Genomic DNA, 23,649 nt, shown 5'->3' on the forward strand with positions numbered 1-23,649 from the left:
AGTTCCCCTGGTTCAATCGCCGTTTCCTGGGTCTGATTACATCTTGCCTTGTAAAAATGTTTCAGTCAAGTGGTAAGTACAGGGAGGGGACCTCATTTCTGGCAATGAAGTAGGCTACCCATCATCACCATCTGTCCCTGGTAAGACAAATAACAACCCTGAATAAAATATAAAAATCGATTTTGGCTTAAATAAACATTTTCATTAAAGTTTATCATGCATGGAGAAAAACAGTCCAGTAAGTATATAGTTAATTAGCCTAAGGGAACACATGTGGATAATAAACACCCATATCAACATCTGTAACCCCACTTGCATTTCCAAAGCCAGGCTGTGCTCCCTCTGAGCCACAAACCCTCTCTTCTTCCCTCAAGTAGACTTTAAAACCATAGATTACTTTTGCCCATTGGGAATCATGCAATGTTTATTGTTTTCAGATCTAGCTTCTTTCACTCGACTGTGAGATTCATCCATATTATTCCTGTGCAGTAGTTCATTCATTTTCATTGGGGTGTAGTATTCCATTGTGTGAATATAGAACCTAAAGATAGAATTGACTTACTGAATTGTGGAAGGACATTTCTCTGCGGCGTTTAGATATTACAGACTATACTTCTATGAAAACTATTGTATATATTTTCCCCCATATGTACCATTGAGTATATGCCTAGTAAGGGAATTTCTGGTTTACAGAGAATGCATGTGATCACCTTTATAGATATCATTATGCATAAAATTCATCTTATTAAACAGCCTTGCTGAATTGGCAAGAAAGTAAGGAATAGTTGGGTAACAGAGTCCTTCTTATTTCCTTCCTTCCCACTTCTTCCTTTCCTTCCTTTCTTCTATCTATCCTTTCTTAATAATTCAGCCTCAGAACCATTAGGTATGGCATCTGGGTGAGGAGAGGGCAGTGGTAGCATCCCTGTGTGGGCTGTAGGAATCCCGAAGAAGTGAGGACAGCTTCATGGGAGAGTGAGAGTTAAGTCGGGGGGGTTGGGAGGGGTGGGAGCAGACCAGAGAGGGCTGTTGAGGGATGAGAAAGGTGTCCAGATTGGAGGAAAGTGGCCAGCCTCGTAGCAGCAGTGAGTGGACATGGGGATGGCTGCATAGGCAAGAACAGCGTTCTAGGGATATCCCAGCCTGAGCGGAGTGACAAGAGTGGCCAAATGGAGGATGGTGTGGCAATGGAAGATTGGTTACACATTATTATTAATCTAACAAATAAATTTATTCAGAATAAAGGGACCCAGGTTTTGAACTGTTGGACAAAAAACTTATAAATATGACAGGGGACATTCTAGAATTAACTGTGGTGTTGGACTGGAGTTGGAGATATCAGTTAAATTCATCATTTTCAATATGTAGAAATATAGAAATGTAGATGTGGATGTAAGTGTGCATGTGTGTGTGTGTAAACATACATATATCCCCTAGGTTTGGCCACTGTGAATATGGATAGTTTTACTCCTTCCTTTTCAATCTGGTTGCCTTTTATTTCTTTTTCTTGCCTAGTTTCTCTGGCTAGGTCCTCTAATACAAAGTTGAATAGAAATAGTGGTGAGAATGGACATTTTAATTTTGTTCTTGATATTAGGGGCAAAGCATTCTGTCTTCCACCACTAATTATGTTAATTGAGAGGTTTTTGAAGATGTTGTTATCAGGTTGAGAAAATTCCTATTTCTTGTTTGTTAAGTGTTTTTATCATGAAACCGTATTGGATTTTGCTAAATGGTTTTTCTGCATCTATTGAGATGATTGTGTATTTTTTGTGTGCTTCACTCATTTTCTGTTTTTTAAAAATTTTTTTTTAATTTTATTTTTTTAGAGACAGATTGTGTATTTTCTGTGTGATTTACTCATTTTCTGTTTTTTTAAAAAAATTTTTTAAATTTTTTATTTTTTTAGAGACAGATTGTGTATTTTTTGTGTGATTTACTCATTTTGTTTTTTTTTAATTTTATTTAAATTTTATTTTATTTATTTTTTTAGAGAGAGAGACAGAGCATGAGTGGGGGAGGGGCAGAGAGAGAGGGAGACACAGAATCCAAAGCAGGCTCCAAGCTCCGAGCTATCAGCACAGAGCCCAACATAGGGCTCAAACTCACAAACCACGAGATCATGACCTGAGCTGAAGTTGGACACTTAACCAGCTGAGCCACCCAGGTGCCCCTATTCATTTTTTAAATAAAGTCCCCATTTTCAGTCTCTTTTCTCTCCATGACTTACTTTCAGTATTTTTTGCTGTGATTTCTTCAAGTTCACTAATCTTTTCTTTTATAGTCTAAGCTTTCATTAATTCCATCTCACCTACTCGTCATCTCAGACAGTGTATTATTACTTTACTGTGTCTCTCCTGGTACTTGTTTTCTCTTGGTATCAGAACAAATTACTACAGATTTGGCATTTTAAACAACACTCATTTATTACCTCAAACTTCCGTTGGTCAGAAGTCCTGGCATCCCCTGATTCAGGGATTCTAAACTTTGCCTCTCTCAGCAATTTCTGACTTGACACATCTCCAAAGGCAAGGGAATTAAAAGCAAAAATGAACTATTGGGATCTTATGAAGATAAAAATCTTCTGCACTGTAAAGGAAGCAACCAACAAAACTAAAAGGCAACCAACAGAATGGGAAAAGATATTTGCAAATGACATATCGGACAAAGGGCTAGTATCCAGAATCTATAAAGAGCTCACCAAACTCCACACCCGAAAAACAAATAATCCAGTGAAGAAATGGGCAGAAAACATTCCTGTTTTAGACACTCCTCTATAGAAGACATCCGGATGGCCAACAGGCACATGAAAAGATGCTCAATGTCGCTCCTCATCAGGGAAATACAAATCAAAACCACACTCAGATATCACTTCATGCCAGTCAGAGTGGCTAAAATCAGGAGACTATAGATGCTGGAGAGGACGTGGAGAAACAGGAACCCTCTTGCACTATTGGTGGGAATGTAAACTGGTGCAGCCGCTCTGGAAAACTGTGGAGGTTCCTCAAAAAATTAAAAACAGGTCTACCCTATGACCCAGCAATAGCACTGCTAGGAATTTACCCAAGGAATATGGGAGTGCTGATGCAGAGGGGCACTTGTACCCCAATGTTTACAGCAGCACTTTCAACAATAGCCAAATTATGGAAAGAGCCTAAATGTCCATCAACTGATGAATGGACACAGAAATTGTGGTTTATATATACAATGGAATACTACTTGGCAATGAGAAAGAATGAAATATGGCCTTTTGAGCAACATGGATGGAACTGGAGAGTGTTATGCTAAGTGAAATAAGTCATACAGAGAAAGACAGATACCATATGTTTTCACCCTTATGTGGATGCTGGGAAACTTAACAGAGGACCATGGGGGAGGGGAAGGAAAAAAAAAGAGAGGGAGGTAGCCAAACCATAAGAGACTCTTAAAAACAGAATAAACTGAGGGTTGATGGGAGGTTGGAGGGACGGGAGGGTGGGTGATGGGCATTGAGGAGGGCACCTGTTGGGATGAGCATTGGGTATTGTATGATAACCAATTTGACAATAAATTTCATATTAAAATAATAAACAAACTTTGTGTCTCACACGTTGAACTCCAGGTGTTGGCAGGGATGCCTTCCTCTGCGGAGTCCCTGGGGAGGAATACACTTCCAAGCTCAGTCAGGACAGGGCAGAATTTACTTCTGTGCAGCTATAGGTTAACGTTCCTATTTCCTTTCTGGCGATTGGTCAGGGTCATTCTCAGCTTCTGGAGGGCACTTGCATTTCCTGTCCCAGGTATTCTCTATGTTTAAAGCCAGCACTGGGGCACCCATGGGGGGCTGAGCCGGTTAAGCGTCTGACTTTGGTCATGATGTCCTGGTTTGAGCCCTGCATCGGGCTCTCCACTCTCCGGGAGCAGCGCACTTCAGATCCTCTGTCTCCCTCTTTCTCTGCTCCTCCCCTGCTCGTGCTCGCAAGCTCGCTCGCGCTCTCTCTCTCTCTCTCTCCCTCTCTCCCTCTCTCCCTCTCTCCCTCTCTCCCTCCCTCCCTCTCTCTCTCAAAAGTAAACATAGAAGAAAAATTTTAAAAGCCAGCACCACTGGTTTAAATTCTTGCCATACTTTCAATCTCTCTAAACATTCTCTTCTGACGAGTCTCTTTTCTGCCTTCAGCCTGAGGAAATTCTTTCAGATGTTTCTTTTCCTGACCTCAGGTATTTTCCTCACGGGCCTCTGTTGATCCTTACCCAGTTAAAGACTGGAGGGGACCCTCCATGCACCTTCAGAGCTTTCTTTCTCTGCAGCTTTCCTCCTTCTCTGGTTCTCTTGGCACAGAACACTAACCACCAAAGGCCCCCTGGACTCCTGGCAACGTGTAGTTAACTTAGACAAGGTGATGCTATTGTTTTGAGTAAGGGAAGTTAACCAGCACTATCTTAAATAGTTGATTTATATTGAGTTTGAAATGAAATATTAAAATTTAAATTTTTATAAAGAATTCACTGACACCAACGATTATATCCTTGAAGATCAGTTTGAGAAATACTGATCTAGATGAAGAAATCAAAAATCATTATTTCAGGACTGTTATGGGTTAAATTGTGTTCCTGTAACAAAAGATCTGTTGGTACCCTAGCCCCCAATACCTCATAATGTGGCCTTTTTTCGAGATGGGGCCTTTAAGGAGGTAATCAAATTACAATGAGATCATTATAGTGGGTGGGCCTAATCCAGAATGACGGGTGACCTTATAATAAAAAGGAAATATGGACATGCACACAGGGAGAATGCTACGTGGAGGTTAAAGTTGCATTGACATAATAATGCCATATCAAAGATCGCCAGCAACCATGGGCAGCTGGGTGAGAGAGGCATGGGACAGGCATAGGGCACTGTCCCTCACAGCTTTAAGGGGAAGTGTGATTTCAGAATGAACTGCCACGATAAATTTCTGTTTAAGCCACTCAGTTTGAAGACAAAATAAACAAACTGAACATCCAACATGTTTCTAGTTTGATAACTATAAGGATGTCAATTTTCTATAATCAATAATTTTAACAATTATAACCAAAACTCCAATAGGCATTATTTTTTGGAACTCATGAAAATGATTTAGGTCTTATCTGAAAAGAATTAAAGCATTAGAGAAATCGAGAGTTTGGGAAAAGATAATAAATGAGGATGGGGGGCTTGCTGTATTATAGATTAAAACATTTTGAAGTTTTAGTGATTTAAACATGGTCCAAATGTAGGATTTGTTCAACACTTTTTACTGCGAGGAACAGAAAATTAGTTCAAACCAGGTTAAGCAGTAATGAAAATGTTAGTGTTTTCTATAAATGAAGAAACGTATGGCAGGCTTCTGATGACAGTGTAGTCTAGACGTTCATGATGGTATTAGGAACATAGCTCCATTTCTCTGTGCTTCTTCCTTCTGCCTTTCCCTTCTGTCAGCATCATTCTTGGACTGCCTTCTCTTGCAGTAGCAAAATGTCTGTCTGAACCGTGAGAGCTCAGTGCTTGTCATTCAGATACAAGGGGATTCATAGCCAAGGGATATATCATATCAAGTCCCATAACTATCCAATAAGAGTCCCAAGCTTACTTCTGATGGACCATCTTTAGTCAACTACCTACCCCTGTAACAATCACAAAGTCAAGGACATGGTTACTTCATTGCTGACCATCTTTGAACTATATAGAAAGGCTCTTCTTATGCAAGAATAATTGAAACTAGAACAAAAGGACACTTGAAATAGTAAGGAAGACACAGTTGGGTAGAATTCACCAGTACAACCACTTTTTAAGGAATAATTTTTATAACAAATCCAATGACTTCAGTAAATTTAGGGCTACTTACATTTTTTAACCATTTTGTCAGTATGGTATTGTGTTTTTCAGGAATCTGTCCATTTCATTTTAGAAAAACTAAAGTGTCAAGTTTATTGTCAGATAGTTGTTGATAGTACATAATGTCCTATGGATATCTACAGTATCCAGAGTGATATCCTTTCTTTCATTCCTGATATTAATAAATCATGATTTTCTCTTCCCCTTTTTTCATGCTTAAACAGTGTTGCTATGGATTTATCAACCTTTTTTTTTTTTTTTATCCCCTTTAAAGAACCAATTTTGGCCTCATTAATCTTTTTTTTTTTTTTTTTTTAATTTTATTGATTTCAGCTCACATCTTTCTTACTTCTACTTACTTTGGGTTTAATTTCTTATTTCTATTCTAATTTCTAAATATAGAAACCTGCACAATTGATTTCAAATCTTAAAAATACACAGGCATTTAAGCTATAAATGTGCCTCTACTTATTGCTTTAGCTACATCCATAAATTTTGCTATGTTCAATTTTACTTATCATTCTTTTTGAAATATTTCCAACTTAACTCTTACAAGAATTTTTGTTTCAACTGGCAAAATGGCAGACAGGGCTAACAATAATGACAAATGTGCAAAAGTGGAAAAGTCCTTATAATCATGGTCCCTATTCTCTAGTTCCTAATCAGCTTTTAGCCTTTTGATTTTTATATCAGGGTTGGGAAGAAAACAGGGTCATCATTCCCATCTGCTCACCTTCCTTCCAACTTATGACCTTTAACGAAGGACTTGCTGATTCCTTTTTCCTTAGTGGTCCCTTTATCCAGTATTACAGCCAAAAATGAAATTCAAAGCAAGTGGTCAATAACTGACTGCTTTTTGATCTTGGACCTGGATGGACTCAGGTTCCCTGGAAACCTAATAGTACTTACCCTTTTAGTACTTTCTCAGAGAAACAACCGGAATCCTATAAACAGACATGAAATGAGAGGTGCCTGGGTGGCTCAGTTTGTTGAGTGTCCGACTTCGGCTCAGGTCATGATCTCGTGGTGTGTGAGTTAGAGCCCCACATCAGGCTCTGTGCTGTCACAACAGCTCAGAGCCTGGAGCCTGCTTCAGCTTCTGTGTCTCCCTCTCTCCCTTCCCCTCCTCCACTCATACTCTGTCTCAAAAACTAAACATTAAATAATTAAAAAATCATGAGATAATAAACATAAAATCTAAATATTCTCTTTTACAAGCACAGAGAATAAAGTAGAAACAACTAAACTATCAGAATTACAGAGAAAATGCACCATTCTAGATTGCTCAACGAGGCAACTATTCAAAAGTTAAGGCACTGAATTGTACAATTATGAATACACTGAACTGATAAAAATTTCCCTTAGTCTTAGGAAAACTTTAGGTTTAGGAGTGGTTATCTCTTGCAAAAATCTCATTTTGTTACATTGCGCAAGTTAATAATGTCAAGTCCCTTGCTTTGAATCGTGTTATTCAATTCTTAATCTTTGCATAAACTTTGATCCTCAGAATTCTGCCATTAATATCAGAAAAAGTAATCAAGCCTTAGCCAGGTTAAATGAATTCATCAATGCAAGTTAATAAATTTATCAAATATATATGGCTGGTAAGTTCTAGAGCTGGGGCTCAAATCCACCTGACTCTCAGGTTCGTGCTCTAACACATTACACTGAAGGCCAACACATCATGTCCTTGTCAAATAGTCATATGACCTTAGGGGCTTCAAGATCATTAATGCAACGTTCTCTTAAACTGTAGTCAGTGAACCACTTATCTCAAGTACTGTGTATTAGTGAAGACTGGATACTGATTTGAGATACAGACTCCCTGGCCTTATCAGACCTTCCAAATCAGAATATTTGGGGGCATGGCTGAGGAATCTGAAATACTTACCAATTCCCAGATGATTTATGCTCCTATACTGAGAAAATTTTTCCTAGGAAGACTGAAAAATTGCCATATAGTCTCTACTTAAATACTTCTCAGGGGAGTAACACCTCCCCAGTTTGCCCAAATCACTGTTGGGCAGAAGTATCAAAAGGCCATCCAATGGAGTGCCTGGGTGGCTCAGTTAGGCATCCGACTTTTCATTTCGGCTCAGGTCATGACCTCACAGTTTGTGAGATCGAGCCCCACGTTGGGCTGTGTGCTAACAGTGCAGAGCCTGCTTGGGATTCTCTCTGCCTCTCTCCCTCTCTCTCTCTCTCTCTCTCTGTCTCTGCCTCTCAAAGAAAAACTTTTTTTAAAAGGCCATTGGAAAGAAATACCTCTATATATTACTTCTGAAAAGTGGTCATTAACTTTTGGGAACAAAAAAGGTTTCTTTTTCCTCTCACATCTTAAAGACTTGTATTTTTCAGATTTGATGAGCAGGCCATCTATGCTTTCGTTCAATAATTAACTGAACCATTCTCCTTGTTGGGGAACATGAAAGTAACATAAATGTTAAGAAAACTTTGTTCTTTTTCTGTGACCTGTTAGCATGAGGCCATGTTTAACCACGCCTCGAAGCTACTTTTTCCTTGTCTTTCATTTTTGATTATTAAATATTTCAAGTGTCCAAGAATCAAATGAAAACTTACATGGTAGACACTTGTATCAGACTCAAACCTCACGCGCACGTTCAGATTTCTTTCATGCTACTTGCTTCTGGGGTCTCCAGCCTTTGGTTCTGCCTCAGCCTCCTGCACCAGAAAACATTTTTGGGCCCTCACAGTTCTGCTTTCTCCTTGGTCAAAGGCTGACCAACCTCTTGCTCTTGACACCTTGGGCCCTCCCACACTCGAGCTAAGTGGCCCCACTTCCTACCTGCCAGCTTGGATCCACCTGCCCACTACAGTGTATGGATCTGATATTCAGGGTAGGGTCTTACAGGCCAGAAGATTCAGTCTGGCAGATGGAAGGGTACTTGATATACCTCCAGGTGAATTCTGACCAATGGGAAACAAGAGATGAGGAGAAATGACAGATGCACTCCCTGCCCTATCTCCTTCCCTTGGACTATTGTAACATACAATTTGTTTTCACAGAATGTCATGGGAGGTCCCAGCATGACAACTGGACATACCTGTGTGGTACCTTTTTCTCTTCCTTGCTTGTGATGGGGCACAGCCATTGCCTGCATGCATTAGTTTGCATTGCTACACATCCTTCCCTGACTCACCCTTGTTGCTTGGCTCTCCTGATAAAGCATAATCACCTCCATCCTTGCTGCAGGCTGCATTCTGGAGAACCCAGGCTATGACAATACCATGTAGTCACTAGCCAGCATAAATAATGTCGTTCCTTTCCTGACATTATGCCTAGTATAGAATATAAATTATTTTTTGCATGTAGCATTCTTCCACAGCTCATTCTAAACTTAGCCTTCATGACATTTTATATGCAGGCAGTCATTTCATGATTTATACTCTTCAAACAAAATGATAAAGAGTTTCTAGCAGTTTATCTCACTGGTGAAAAACTGCTTAAATAATTTTTTCTCTTCTGTATATATAAAAATAAAGAATAAAATGACAATCATCTGGCTATGAATTTTTATTAATTTATAATATAATATCTTGCCTAGGCTTCTGATCTATTCATCTTTATTTTATGTGGGAGGAAGGCCCTTAGCTTGGTCCTAATATAAAAAGCTAAATAGATATCTCCAATTTCTCTTTCTGCGAGTAAAGAATATGACATCTTAAGATCATCCATTATTTTTCTTTGTGACATTGTATCTTCCTATATTTCTGAATTTGCATATAAAATATTAGGTCTACCTAATGTTAACATGATTTTGGAAATTAGGTTGAAAACTGCAGGTAATTCAAATTACAATGTACAATAACTTCCAGGTCTGGTGATCTTTTGAAAAAAGTTATTAACGCTAGTGTTTCTACTTGTGTGTTAATATAGTATTGTTCATGTTAGAAGCATTACACTTTATAATAGTAGTGTTAGCCAGGTCTCTATAAATTTTTTCTCTACAGACAAAAATTGAAAGGCCCATTTAGCCACACTTAATGCAAGGGGAGGACACATAGATCACACTTACAAATTTCTTGAAAAATAAATTTTATGATGTGTGGTAGGAATTGGAACACTGTGGGTGTGTGGGAGATGGTGGACAAGACAGGGAAATCCGTTGCTCCTTTGCCATTAAAACACTTTTGCCATTAAAACGCACTGTTGACGTGCTAACACGTACGATTCTTTGATTCCCTAAAACTTTCCTCAACTGAGGATATCCAAAATGCTTAAGAAAATATGAATCCAAATTATTTCTTAAAAAATTTTTAATGTTTATTTTTATTTTGGACAGAGGGACAGAGCGTGAGTGGGGGAGGGGCAGAGAGAGAGGGAGACGCAGAATCCGAGGCAGGCTCCAGGCTCTGAGCTGTCAGCGCAGAGCCCAACTTGGGGCTCAAACTCATGGAGTGTGAGATCATGACCTGAGCCGAAATCAGGTGCTTAACCAACTGAGCCACCTAGGTGCCCATGAATCCAAAGTATTTTAATCATGATGAATATTACAACTGGGTCCAGATCTTTTAGCCACAATTAAGTAACTTATGGACCATTAGGAAAACCAAGGAAACATTCAGTAGAACTCCATCAAGAAGTGAGGTAGATACTGAAATAAAATATCGAGGTGAATGAAACTTCACCTCCTGTCTTGGATTAAAATTGATGCTGTTTCTTTTTTTCAGAAATCGTGCATTTTGACACCAGCTCTTCATTTGATAATCACTTCCAGAATTCCCCTCATCAAAGACGCAGAAGGTGAGTACCAGTGACATTTCATCAAAGCTTTTGTAACTACCTGCTTTCCTGTTTCATTTCTGCTGGGTCATAAAGTGCCTGTTACTTTTCAAGCCAATCTGACCACAATAGGAAAAAGTTTAAACAGAAACTTGGCTTTTTAAAGAAAGCTCCAGCTCTCCCACTGAACCGGGCACTTCTGCAAAGGCATTTAACCTGCCTAGATCGCTCATCCGAAACATGATTGCTCAAATCCTTTCCAGTGCGAACATTCTAGAAGGCCTTGAATGTCATACATACGAAGAGAATAGTGCTTCTACTGCTCACTATACTGAGTTGTGACATAAATACTCTGCCATTTGGGGAACATGGAACTTTAAGGACTTAGCTGTTTAGCACTCACATTAGCTATACAGTTGAATACTAGAAGTCTAGATGATATGATGGGTTCTGACCTTGTCCTATTAAGAAATGTGTTGGGGCGCCTGGGTGGCTCAGTCTGTTTGGCATCTGACTCTTGATTTTGGCTCAGGTCATGATCTCAGGGTTTGTGAGTTTGAGCCCAGAATTGGGTTCTGTGCTGACATTGTGGGGCCTGCTTGGGATTCTCTCTCTGTCTGTCTGTCTGTCTGTCTCTCTCTCTCTCTCTCTCTGTGCCTCTCCCCTGCTCATGCACACTCTTTCTCACACTCTCAAAATAAACTTAAAAAAGAGAAATGTGTAATCAGGGGCAGGATGGCTCAGGTGGTTAAGCACCCGACTCTATTCCAGCTCAGGTTGTGATCTCACAGTTCATGAGACTGAGCTTCATGTTGGGTTCTGTGCTAACAGCACAGAGCCTGCTTGGGATTCTCTCTTTCCCTCTTCCCTGCTCTCTTTGAAAATAAATAACTATTAAAAATGTGTTACATTTATGGCTATTAAAAAACCCAGGTGCCATCCATGCACTTGTACCAATGTGAGATGATATTTCCCAGGTTTTGTCACAGGTATTTCAGAATGTTGGATAGAAACATCACCAGTAAGGTGATAGGGAGGTCATCCTCTTCACCATACAATATTTATAAAATAATTTGGAGAATGTCTAACTGTCCAAATGTATCCATGTCAAGTTTACATGAATTCCATGCTTGGTAAATGTACTAAACAGATTTGTCTAAAGTTCTCCTTTACTGTGTCCAGAGTAAACGAGGCACTGGCCACACTGATGGCCACCTAAAGCCCTTTTTAGCAATGGGGAGGGAGGCCATATTGGTATATTCACCCAGAAAATTGGAGTTTAAGAAACCAGGAACACTTCCCCAGTAAAGCAACGTAGTGGGAAAAAAAAAAAAAAATCATTTTCACAGCTATGCCTTTGCAATGGCGAAGAATGTAATTTTCATTACAATATGACTTTTAAATAAGGTTTTGAGGAACTAAGAACTGCCTCTTCTATGTGAGAAAAATGACGATCAGTCCAAGGACTAAGTACCATTTAGTGCATTTGGAAATCTTCAACCATGATTCTAAATGTATTTAATGGAGTAGGATCAAGAGAGATTTCTGGGAAGAGAGAGACAGAGAGAGGGGAAATAAGAATGGCAGAAAAATGTCTGTGTTAAAACAGAAATATGCAGACATTATTTTGTGAATGTTTGAATGATTGTCTAATACAAAATCTCGAAAGGGATGACATTTCTTGAGTTTGAGTCAATCAGTCCAGAGTTTAATCAGAGAAGTGGTGAGCCATGTTGTTTGAGATTCATGTGACATTTCCTGGGAGAATTAATAATGCTGATACATAAAAGCCCCTCTTCTCTTGAGGACTTGAGAAGGGAATAGAGAGGCGATCTCCTCTAAGTGTCAGCCACAATAAGGCTGGGCAGTGGGTGGCTTTCTAAAGTGACTGGCTTTGCTCCCTTACTCTTCCTCCAACGCCGATGCCTAAAGTCCAAGGGTGGAGGAAGCTCTTTTTCCAGAATTCAGCCTTTTTCTGTTTCTCTGTGAGCACTGTCACCTTCCCAGGCACTAAAGCCAGGAGTGATCAATTAGAGTCAACAAGTCTGCAAAATCCAGGCCAGGAGATGACTAGGGATTTGTTCTCTCACCTCTCACCCGGACTGTTGTTTCACATCAAATCTGACTTCGCTTTATTCATGAAGACCCAAATCTATCAGATTTTATGTCCTGGAGAAATATGTATTCCTTTTCACTGTATGCTTCCTCTGCAGTTTTGTGGCAAAGAGGAACATGCTTTTTGATGTTTTGTGGAGCTGATCTATTTTATTCAGACACCTCAGAACATAAGATCACCTCCCTGGGCAGGCTTGGGAATTCCCATGGTGTGGTCGAATTGACTCTATTCCTTCTCCCAAATAAAAATGATCCCAAAAGACAAATGCAAACTCTAGGTACCATAGCTCTCATGTTGTGTCAACAAGTTGAAAAATGACAGGTGATACCCAGCCCAGGGCTTGGAACACGGCGAATGTTCAATTAGTGTCTGAGTATCTAATAACACCACTTGCTAGTTAGTGTACCAGTTCTCTTTCATATGAAGGCAGAAAATGAATCTGTACTATTACAGGGGGAAAAAACTGCCCTGAGCAAGGAAGAACCTTCTAGAATGAAAGCTGTATAAAAATTAAATGATTTGGGAGACAGTGATCCTTCTGTCATTGGTGGTTTTAACGAACTCCTGATGTCCCCGAGTCAGGGAAAGGGCAAGGGTGAGGCTAGGTGGTTCAAACTGCCTGCTGACTCTGAGTTTCTGTCATCATAAAGGCAGCAAGCTTGCTGGGCCACAAGGAAGTATGAAGGCATTAAAGGCCATAGGGCAGGGTTTGCATTGCCCCAGACCCCTCTCAAGTTAACAGCTCAAGGTTTTATAATGCCTCCCAACTATACATGAAATGGAGAAAGAAGAGAGTGAGAAAGTTAGTTAAATAGTTTAATCAGAGCAGTTTTCCAATTCTAAAATTAACAAGCAGACTTGTAATAAAAGAGCTCCAATGTTTGCAAAATGATCTTGCTTCCATTCTGAATCTGTCTTTTTATTTGTAAAGATAAGCATTACATTTAAAAGGACTCAAAATGGAGTGACTGGTAATTATCACCCGTGGTTTTTGATGCATCTGATGAACTCCCTGAATGGATATTGCTTCAGCTTTGATATTAAAAAAATGGCCGGACGAGAAGTCCTTAATCAGCAACTGATCACAGGTGGCCAAAAGAAAGAGAAAAACCCAAAACTACTGTCAAGTTCATAACGTATCACATTGTTGGTGGATGACACTGGCTCCAAATATACAATTAAGCCCACGACACTTTATTACTATGAGTAGAATTATCATGAAAGGTCTCTCACGTTCATCAACTTGCTTCTGGAGGTTTTCTTTGTTCTTTTAAACTTGCATAATAAACATGCAATGAATTATTTCTTTTGAAAGTGTATTTTTTTTTTTTTTGCAGTCTTTGTGTTTTCATACAAAGATTTCATAAAGTCGCAGTGTTGCACCAGAGCATTACCAAAATAAGAGCACGATCACATGGGGAGGGTAAATGTGAATTTAGTGAATGAGAAGAGCCTCCTCTCGTCCTGAGACAGGCCACCCGTCTTTTTTTTTTTTTAAAAGGTGCACGCAAACTGCTTTTCTTACCCTCCCCCACCAGAGAAAAGAATAAAGGGAAAAAAAAAAAAAAACCACAAAATCAATCTGAGAAAAAAAAGATAGACATGAAGAAAATAAAGATGTTTTTTTTCATGCACACATCTTCTGCATAGCTCAACCCACATATAGTAAGGCACTATTTCCCTTCGTAAGTGGTGTCCACGACAATCTCTTAAGTGCTACAGTGCTCTGTGACCATTAGAGAGTTCCTCTCAGGATGGTGAAATAAAGGGGCCGGATGAGTGTGGCTGTCACGCGTCTCTGTGACTGTCCCATAGCTCAAGGGGACTTCCAGGAGTCTCAGAAGGAAATCGGTCCATTTGCGTTATGACTGAGAGTGGCCGAAATGGTGTCCTTTCCAGAGTTCCTATGTTGTCTGTGTATGAATTTAGAATATTCTTCAGTCTTTATTCTCAAAGAAAATACACAAGGTGGGGGGGGAAAGCACAGTCGGGTCTTCAGAAACAGAGTTCACTGCTCCCAGAAAGCATATAATGCTGGCAATTCACAAATTCAGCAGGATGTCTCCAAGAGAGCAGAGAGAAAGAGAGAGAGACAGACCGAAACAGACAGAAAGAGTGAATGTGTATGTTTTGGTTTTCAGAGGTGACCGGAGTCTGAGTTTAATTTAGCTGGTCTTCATACTGTTTCCGGAAACAATCCCCTGCTGGGAAGAATTCCCAGCACCTTTCTTGATACATCTTCCAGACATAAGATTCCTGTAAACGTAAAGGAAATGTATTAACATCATGTGTTTCCCCAGGATCTGTGCATTACCACAAAATACAAGATAAAAACACACATTTGTTGCATATATATATATATATATATATATATATATCACATACCCATGTAACTGTGTAAGTACACATAATTACATGATTCGAAAAGCCCAAATTCATCTAGACAGTGCCTAGCTATACCAGACCTCATATATTTCTATTAATAATCCATCTTCATCTGGACCATAATACAATAATGATTAAAAACACTATTTGTGGCATATGATTTTATGGGTTCTCTTAAGGAAATTATTTTTAATTTTTTTTTTTTCAACGTTTATTTATTTTTGGGACAGAGAGAGACAGAGCATGAACGGGGGAGGGGCAGAGAAAGAGGGAGACACAGAATTGGAAACAGGCTCCAGGCTCTGAGCCATCAGCCCAGAGCCCGACACGGGGCTCGAACTCACAGACCGCGAGATCGTGACCTGGCCGAAGTCGGACGCTTAACCGACTGCGCCACCCAGGCGCCCCAGGAAATTATTAATTGTATCCTTCAAATTCAAACTGCTAACAATCGGAGGTGAATATTTGTGGAGGGAGAATTTCAAATACTTAAGGAGAACCGTAGATATTTCATACACAATTATTTTTAATTGATCCTAATATTGTGGGCTGGAACTCATCTGAAACCATCTGCTATCTGATTAAGCAATCAAGGACATTATACTTATCAGAACACAAAGCCCTGCATTTTCAACTAATTAAAAGCTTACATTTTTTTATGTGAACTTACGATTTTACTTTCTCGACAAAGGCAATCTTTGCACGCTCGTCTGGGATAACGGGAATTTTTTAAGATACTATATCTGAAAGTAATCCCAACTCTTCAGGTTTAATGCACACATTTTCCCCACCATGTCCATATTCTCTGTCACTTCTTTCAGAAGACGGTGTATGGTCACTGTTTACCTACCTGTCCCGTGTGCTCTGTTTCATCTTTGTTTATGAGATACATCAGAAAAAACCTACAGATACAGAGAGACGAATCAGAAATGGGTTGTATGGAAATGTCAGCGTTCACAGATACTTCTGATCTGGCTACGGGCTAACTGCACACTGTTGGCAGAGCAGAGAAACGTATCAAAACTGCAAGGCAAAAGACGCCACGGGAACCAAAAGCTTAACCATTTTTAAAAAGTACGTTTTCAAAGTAGCTACAGTGTGGGCGTGCGCAAATCAAGTTATACCTCTCGGGAGCTGCTGTACATGAGGTTTTGTGTTAGATCGCACTTAGCCACTCATGGGGCAGGAATCACAATCCCCATTTAGAAAAGCAGGGATTAAAAAGTTTAAATAACTTGCCTAATGTCCCACAGTTGTGAATTCCGAAGCCTGCTTTTTTCTTTTCTTTTTGCTACAGTGCTACTCTGCCTCTCTTCTGTTTGATAGCAAAATTGGGTTAGAAACCAAGAATAATTTTTTAGCAAACTGCAGCTTGGGCTAGTCCTACAGCAACAGCCAGATTTCTATGTATTGAAAAAAATGCAACTTTGAATCATGTTAGAACACAGTGCCTAAAGAGGATAATTGGGCCTAAAGAGATCTGTACGTCCTCAGAAAATGAAGATGGAGATTCCTGAGTCCCTAGGAGGCATCTGGAGTCTGCCTTCTTGGAATGGGAAACACGGCCAAGGCTCTCTGAGAGGCTGAGCATGTATTTTGCTTATCATTTTCCACCTTTCCATTTCGTGTTCTAGAAGGTATCATTCACATGAAGGGCTGCAAGTTCTTATCACATACCCGTCTGATACCACATCGCATACCAGATACACATACCTCCTGAGGACAAGGGGACCGCTAGCTGTGGGTCTTTCTCTCAAAGAGATAGACGAAGCCTGAGTTCAACAGTATAAAGAAAGGAAGCTATGTCTCTTCTGCTTCTCAAGCTTGCTAACACGGGGGCACTCACTGGTGGGTATAAGGAGGGGCTGGAGAGTCTGAGTCAGGCACACTCACAGGTAGTTGGCCAGGTTGTGTTCCTGTAAAGTGTGGGTTTCAAAGCCATGTGGCACTGTGTCGAAGTAATCGTTGCCTATCCCACAGATGAAACATTTGGTCTAGAAGACAAAGGGAAATATTTACATGTCAGATTTCAGAAAGCAAAACAAAGGAACACACAACTCGCCACTTAGGGGGCAGCTGCTATGCTTACTCGATGTTTGTAGAAGATCATGACAGAAGGCTGTGCCAAGTACATGGATGCTAATTTAACTGTTGCCACAACTATATCTGGCTGGACGTTTAAATGACATAGGTACCAGCAACAAGTTCACATGTAGGAAGAAGCGTACAGGATCACGACGGCTGAAAAGCACTGTCTTTTCCTTATTTCCTCCAGCTTAAGTGAGAGTGCCCAGACTTAGCCATCAGTCTTGTTCATGACATTAACTCAAGTTATGTAGACGGGACTCAATGTGCCCTCAGCTGAAACCACCAGCTTGGTACCTACTGGAACAAAGTCTGATGACCCAGGGGAGGGGGGAAAGGTCCAGATTACTCCCATCTGGAGAGAGCCAAATCAAATATCAGGCTGTGGGGTGTTCAATCAATGACTGAGAGAGGGTCCGCCACGGGCCAGGCACTGAGCTAAAGTGCAGAATTAACCAATGAACATTCATCATCAGAACTTTCTACTCCAGGAATGAGGTGCCTGCTCTTTGTGCCCCTCGCTTTTTCTAACCCGATCTCTCAGAACAGCACCTGCTTAGGTCCGTGGTGTGCAGGACCAGCACACAAAAGCTAAGGAGAAGCAGGCCTCCCGTTTCATTATGAGAATTTCACATGTATCAACTCAAGCAAATGTGATAGTTATTGCCCTCGTGTGGCTCCAGATGCTCATCGTGCTTGCAAATTAGCAACTGTTTAATGCCATCGGAGGCATATTTATGATGCCTTAGATTCTAGGGCCTGGACTCAAGATGATTAAGATAATTTATTCAATTCCCTCTGCCTTATTGATCAACAACTGTGGACAGCAGGAAGGCCACATTCAGAAAGGCGCAACAGGTCTTTATACCATTTGATGTCTTGACTAAACGGGCTCATGCTTCGCAGCTTCACCCACGAACCCGCCCCTCCTCTGTTACTTATCGTTGTGACTCTGGAAACCTGGGTAGCGTCCCCGCTTGCTCCAAACACCTCACCTCTGCATCTGGACAATCACCCGCTGCTTGTCATGCCAACTCCTAAGTACTGCTTGAATCCCATCTGGTTCCTACATCTTCGGTGGACGTCTTTCGAAAGAGCCTCATCATCTCCTGCCTAAAACATGCTCCCAGCCCACTTCCCTGCCCCTGATCTTGTTAGTTGCTAATGCACTGCCAAACCCCATCACCTTACTTAAAACCCATTTCTGATTTTCCACAGGCTGTACGTTACACTATACATCTCTCCAATGAGTTATTATAAAGGGTTCAACACCCTGCTCTGCAATTTCCTGTTTACTTATTTGTCAGTGAATCCATCATTCTGAATGGGTGGTTCTCCTCAGGGAGCAGGAGACATTACTGTTTGTAAGCCCCCGGCGTCCGCCATGTTTCCTGCCTACCACACGATATGCGTTGCGCGGATGGAAAACGGGCCGAGGAAGTCACACATTGCTCATGCCCTTTTGCTACTTTCTCCCACGGCCGAGATTCTTTGATAAAGACAGTAGGAAAAATGAATGCCCACAACAAAAACAACACAGCTGAGTCAGACGCGGCAAGACTCACCTCCATGTCTTCTTTGACTTGCTCCTGTTGGTCTCTTAGCTCTCCAAAAGCATCAATAATTAAACCTGGTGTTAAATAAAAACACACTCGAATCTTTATCAACCAGAGAATAATAACGAAGCTTGCAGCCCCGTGGCTAGTCCTCCCAAGGAAAGAGAAAATGTACAGCCAGGTTGGGAGAAGTCGTGAGTGAGCACACACTTGATACTCCTCCTAGAGCAGCAGCGTTATCTCTTGGGGGGCAGAAGCACAGCGGGTACTGTGCTTACACCGTCCCTGAGAAGGGGGTTTCAAAACGAAGTGACAGGGCAGGAAAAACCGCTCGTTAACGCGGCACATGCACCTGGCATGTTAGCCGCCACGATGTTCCAAGAAAGAGCAATAGAGATTTCTGGTGGCAAAGCGCAGGAAAGTCTACTGATAACAATTTCAAGTACCGATTTGGAAATCAAACATTACCATATGAACTGAGGAATCTGCCTCCACTCATTCTCGTTACGCGTTCCTCACAAGTAAACTTGCCGGCCTGTTATTAACTGTGTCAGCCAGGAGCTAACTGCACCGCGTTGTTTCCTCTCAGCTCGTTTTCCTCCTGTGACTTACTGGCTGCACATCTTTTTCCGAGTGTTTTATGAGTTTGCTCTCTTATAAAATATGTTATTGTTACACTCAGTAAAGACAAAAGGATGGATTATGAATCTTGTTGACTTGTTCATGTACTTTACTGGAAACAAAAAGTACCGTTTTGTGCCTGCAGAGCTTAGAGGATAATAACACATTTACAGACATTTAATTCAAGCCAGGATAAACGTATGAGCAGAAAAAGGTAACAAGAGTGATTTTTCTGAGAGAAGAACATCACATTCCAAGTTTCCTTAGGGTAAAGGGAAGAACTGGTATGTTATATGGCTCTCTGGTTTTTATTGTTTTTTAAAGTTTAACTTATTTATTTTTGAGAGAGACAGAGACAGCATTAGTGGGGGAGGAGCAGAGACAGAGACAGAGAGAGAGAGAGAGACAGAGAATATCCCAAGCAGGCTCTGTGCTGTCAGCCCAGAGTCCAATAGAGCTCAAACTCAGGAAACCATGAGACCATGACCTGAGCCAAAACCAAGGATTGGACACTCAGCCGACCGTGCCACCCGGGCACCCTCTGATGGCTCTCTGGTTTCAACTGAGGGCTCTGGGTCCAGAAACGTGGGTTTGGATTCCAGCCCTGACACTTCTTGACTGTGCACTGTGGCCAAGTTACACGTTTTATGGCTCAGTTTCTTCAAATGTGAATAACACCACTATTTTCACAGGGTGTATGAAGGTAAAATGAGTTAATAACATGTGCCAGGCACATAGCAGGTACTCAACAATGATAGCCTTAGGATTCTTTATGAGGCATCAGATACTGTGCTGAGTACTCATATGTACATCACTTCTTTTTTAAAAAAAAAAATTAAAAATTTTTTAATGTTTATTTAAAAACATTTTTTTAATGTTTTATTTTTGAGACAGAGACAGAGCATGAATGGGGGAGGGTCAGAGAGAGGGAGATACAGAATCTGAAACAGGCTCCAGGCTCTGAGCTGTCAGCACAGAGCCCAACGCGGGGTTCGAACTCATGGACCGCGAGATCATGACCTGAGCCGAAGTCGGACACTTAACCGACTGAGCCACCCAGGCGCCCCAATGTTTATTTTTGAGAGAGACAGAGTGCGAGCAAAGGAGGGGCAGAGAGAGGGAGACATAGAATCTGAAGCAGGCTCCAGGCTCTGAGCTGTCAGCACAGAGCCCGACGCGGGGCTCGAACTCACGGACCGTGAGATCATGACCTGAGCCGACGTCGGCCGCTTAACCGACTGAGCCACCCAGGCGCCCCTCAAAAGGAGTTAAATGGCTCACCCACCCAACATTATAAAGTTAATAAGTGGCAGGGCAGAAAGTCACAGCGAAGAAAGTGCTCTTTCCATTAGGTAATGGGAAAAGAGTCCAAAGAAATCTGTATCTGTCTTCCCCTTTACCAGGGTCCCCTTTGATCCCCCCCCTATAGATTTCTAATGGAGAAACACTGAACAGAAAAGTTCTCGTTGCCTTTTTACAGATAGCACTTGACATTCTGACCTGCCCTTAAGTGTTAACTTGAACAATAAATGGCTCAAATTCTAGATCCTCTTGAACTCCAGTAAGGAGGATGCTCACCTTGAATTATGGCCAAGAGAATGACAATCACGAAGAAGAAGAAGGTGATGTCAAAGATGATTCGATAGATCTCATATTCGTCGCCTGCTGGGTCTTCGATTTCATCGCCGATACCCCCTCCGGCACGTACCCCGACATACATGTGGAACATGTAGCACTGGAAAAGACAGACACAGTCACTTCCTGGAGATGCTGCCCATCTGCACACTGAACAAAGTTGAGGCTCTCTCTGTAGTTGCTAACCCTCACTCTGGAAACTGACCATCTCTGCCTTCTACATTGCCTCTTTTTGTTTCAGTGTTTGTGATTATGATGCAAAAATGTGGCTCTTACACTCTGCTGTCCTTTGAACAAAACTCGACACGATACTCTGCCTCGCACCTCCTGTCACACTTTGCAGGGGATGAAAAATACCTCACTAGCATCTGGCATAAGGTAATCCCATTAAGATCACATTAAGGCCCACAAAGCTATATTTAATCACACTGCTCTTTTTTTCTTTTTCTTTGATCAGAACAGACATAGGAGAGAGGAAGGAAAACCTCAATATTTAATAAGATGGAATCTCAGAAATTAAGCTAGGAAAACACCGGACCCAATAACGCCATCCCCTCATCCGTCACGTATGGAATACGATGCTGAAATGTTTCTACTCTAATGTGTACAAGAAAGAAGACAGAGGGGAGAAGCAAGGAGGAAATAACAGCTCATTGTTAAGAATCTGAAACATTAAAGCAACCAATTAGAAGGAGAGCTCCAAGTGCCCACTGCAGAAGAGGGCAGGGTTTCTCAGCCTCAGTGCCGTTGACATTTAGGGCCGGATAATTCTTTGGATAGGATCTGTCTCGTGCATTGTAGGATGTTTTAGAAGGATCCCTGGCCTCTACCCACTCAATGCCAATAGCACCTCATTGTAGATAACCAAAAACGTCTGCAGACATTGCCAAGCGTCCCCGGGAGGGCAAAATCACAACAGTTGAGAGCCAGTGGCTTCAAGCGTCAGTGTTTTATCTGTTTTCAGGATAAGGGCAGACTATCCAGGTCGGGGCCTCAGATTCAGGGACGCTTCATCCCTCTCCACTGATGGGCTACTGCTCCCGAGTACCACCCTGCACTCTATCCATGCCTATCAGATAAACAACTCCTGATTCTAGTTCTTGGTTTGCATTTCCTTCCCATCTTAAACAATTATTTCCCTTTCTTATCCCATTCCTTTCCACCCTCAGGTAACAAGCCTTCCTCCTTGAGGCCTTCTTAGACTGTTCCAGACACTCCAACTTACCCAACTGATGTCATCCATGAGTACAAAACACACGTACCCACCATCTGCCTTAACGAAAGGGGCAAAGGCTTTGACACAGTGTCTTCACTTGGGGACACACCAATATCCCCTGGTCATCTTCTACATTTCTGGCCATCCCTTCTCAGCCTCCTTGGCCAGTTCTTCCTAGAGGAGTGTCCCCACTTTCACAGTTAAGTACCATCTCTGTGCCAATGACGTACAATTTTTTTCTGTTTACACCTTGGGTCTTTTTCCTGAATTCCAAACCTGTACCTACCACTTACCTAATTTTGATGCTTCGTGATCTGTCTCACTGCACTGAACTGGCTTCATTACAAGAAGAATGACTTTGGTTACTTCTCTATTATCAGGGCCTAAAATAATGTCCAGCACATGAGAGGAACTTCTACATCACTGGGGCGGAGGGGGGCGGTGAATGAAGAGTGAAAAGTCATGACTGATCAGTGTTCTCATGGAGACTTCACTGTCTCAGCCCATGAACCTCAAATTCTCAGATGACCCCAAAGAGCACAAAGGACAGGCAGCAAGTTGACCCCAAAATGCTCATAGTTCAACAGCTAATATAGTGATAGATGCAGCACACAGAAAGTGTCCTGGAGCAGATGCCTGGAATCTAATGATCAGAACCGAATAACGACTGGGCCACTCGGGAAGGAGGTTTGTCAGTCTGGCACACAGTGAAGGAAGAGGATCAGAGGGCGGCTCTGTCACTGCCCAACCAAGAACCGTCTGGGGCTCAGGTAAGGGGTCTCTCTCACAGGTAGGCCAGAAAAGTCATTTTTGTAATGTTCATTTATTTTTGAGAGAGACAGAGTGTGAGCTGGGGAGGGACAGAGAAAGAGGGAGACGCTGACTGTGAAGCAGGCTCCAGGCTCTGAGCTGTCAGCACAGAGGCCAATGCGGAGCTCACAGTCACAGATCGCGAGATCATGGCCTGAGCAGAAGTTGGACGCTTAACTGACAGAGCCACCCAGGTGCCCATAGAGTTTTTCTCTAGGGAAGAGAATGCGTTCTCCTGTGGCATGAACTCTTAATGAGTAGGATGTTGGTGTTCTGACTCATACATGTGACTCTTAGGAGCCTGGTTAATGTGAGTCTGTCCTCAAGAGAATGTTTAGTTTCCAGACATGCACAGTTGAAGATAGGACCATGGAATGAGGCTAAATTACCAAAGCAAATGTCTCCTACTTCTCAGGTCTCCTGTCAGCCATCTAGCAACATCCATGTCTCTCCGCTCACCTTCATTCTGTGAAAGCTCTGATGTTGACAAAAGGGCTCCCACCATATTTCAATAATAGACTCTGGCCATGCTGAAAAGATAGGCAGTCTTATGCATTTGATTGTTTAGGCTTAGTAAGATACCAGATTTTAAAAGTATAAAATTCCAGGTTGACCTGTGGGATTTTGATACTTATTTTCCCAACGTTA

At 41.5% G+C, this 23,649-nt stretch overlaps 1 protein-coding gene and 1 long non-coding RNA gene across 11 annotated transcripts in view; one reads left to right on the top strand and one right to left on the bottom strand.

Moving 5' to 3' along the window:
- The window catches only part of LOC123576417, a 42,019-nt gene that overhangs the window by 16,856 nt on the left and 1,514 nt on the right, over positions 1-23,649 (top strand). For both annotated transcript variants that reach the window (XR_006701374.1, XR_006701377.1), the window contains exons 3-4: positions 10,526-10,598; positions 22,145-22,961. This is a non-coding gene — a long non-coding RNA (uncharacterized LOC123576417). The remainder of the gene's footprint in view (positions 1-10,525; positions 10,599-22,144; positions 22,962-23,649) is intronic.
- RYR2 (ryanodine receptor 2) overlaps positions 13,496-23,649 on the bottom strand; it is a 762,307-nt gene continuing 752,153 nt past the window's right edge. For all 9 annotated transcript variants that reach the window (XM_045437236.1, XM_045437235.1, XM_045437229.1 and 6 more), the window contains 5 exons: positions 20,919-21,075; positions 18,729-18,793; positions 16,972-17,072; positions 15,929-15,980; positions 13,496-14,949 (listed from right to left, as the gene is read on the bottom strand). In XM_045437236.1, the coding sequence (XP_045293192.1) occupies positions 14,854-14,949; positions 15,929-15,980; positions 16,972-17,072; positions 18,729-18,793; positions 20,919-21,075 (471 nt within the window). In that variant the 3' untranslated portion in view covers positions 13,496-14,853. The remainder of the gene's footprint in view (positions 14,950-15,928; positions 15,981-16,971; positions 17,073-18,728; positions 18,794-20,918; positions 21,076-23,649) is intronic.

Source organism: Leopardus geoffroyi, chromosome D2, assembly GCF_018350155.1.
Source record: "Leopardus geoffroyi isolate Oge1 chromosome D2, O.geoffroyi_Oge1_pat1.0, whole genome shotgun sequence".
Classification (NCBI taxonomy): domain Eukaryota; kingdom Metazoa; phylum Chordata; class Mammalia; order Carnivora; family Felidae; genus Leopardus; species Leopardus geoffroyi.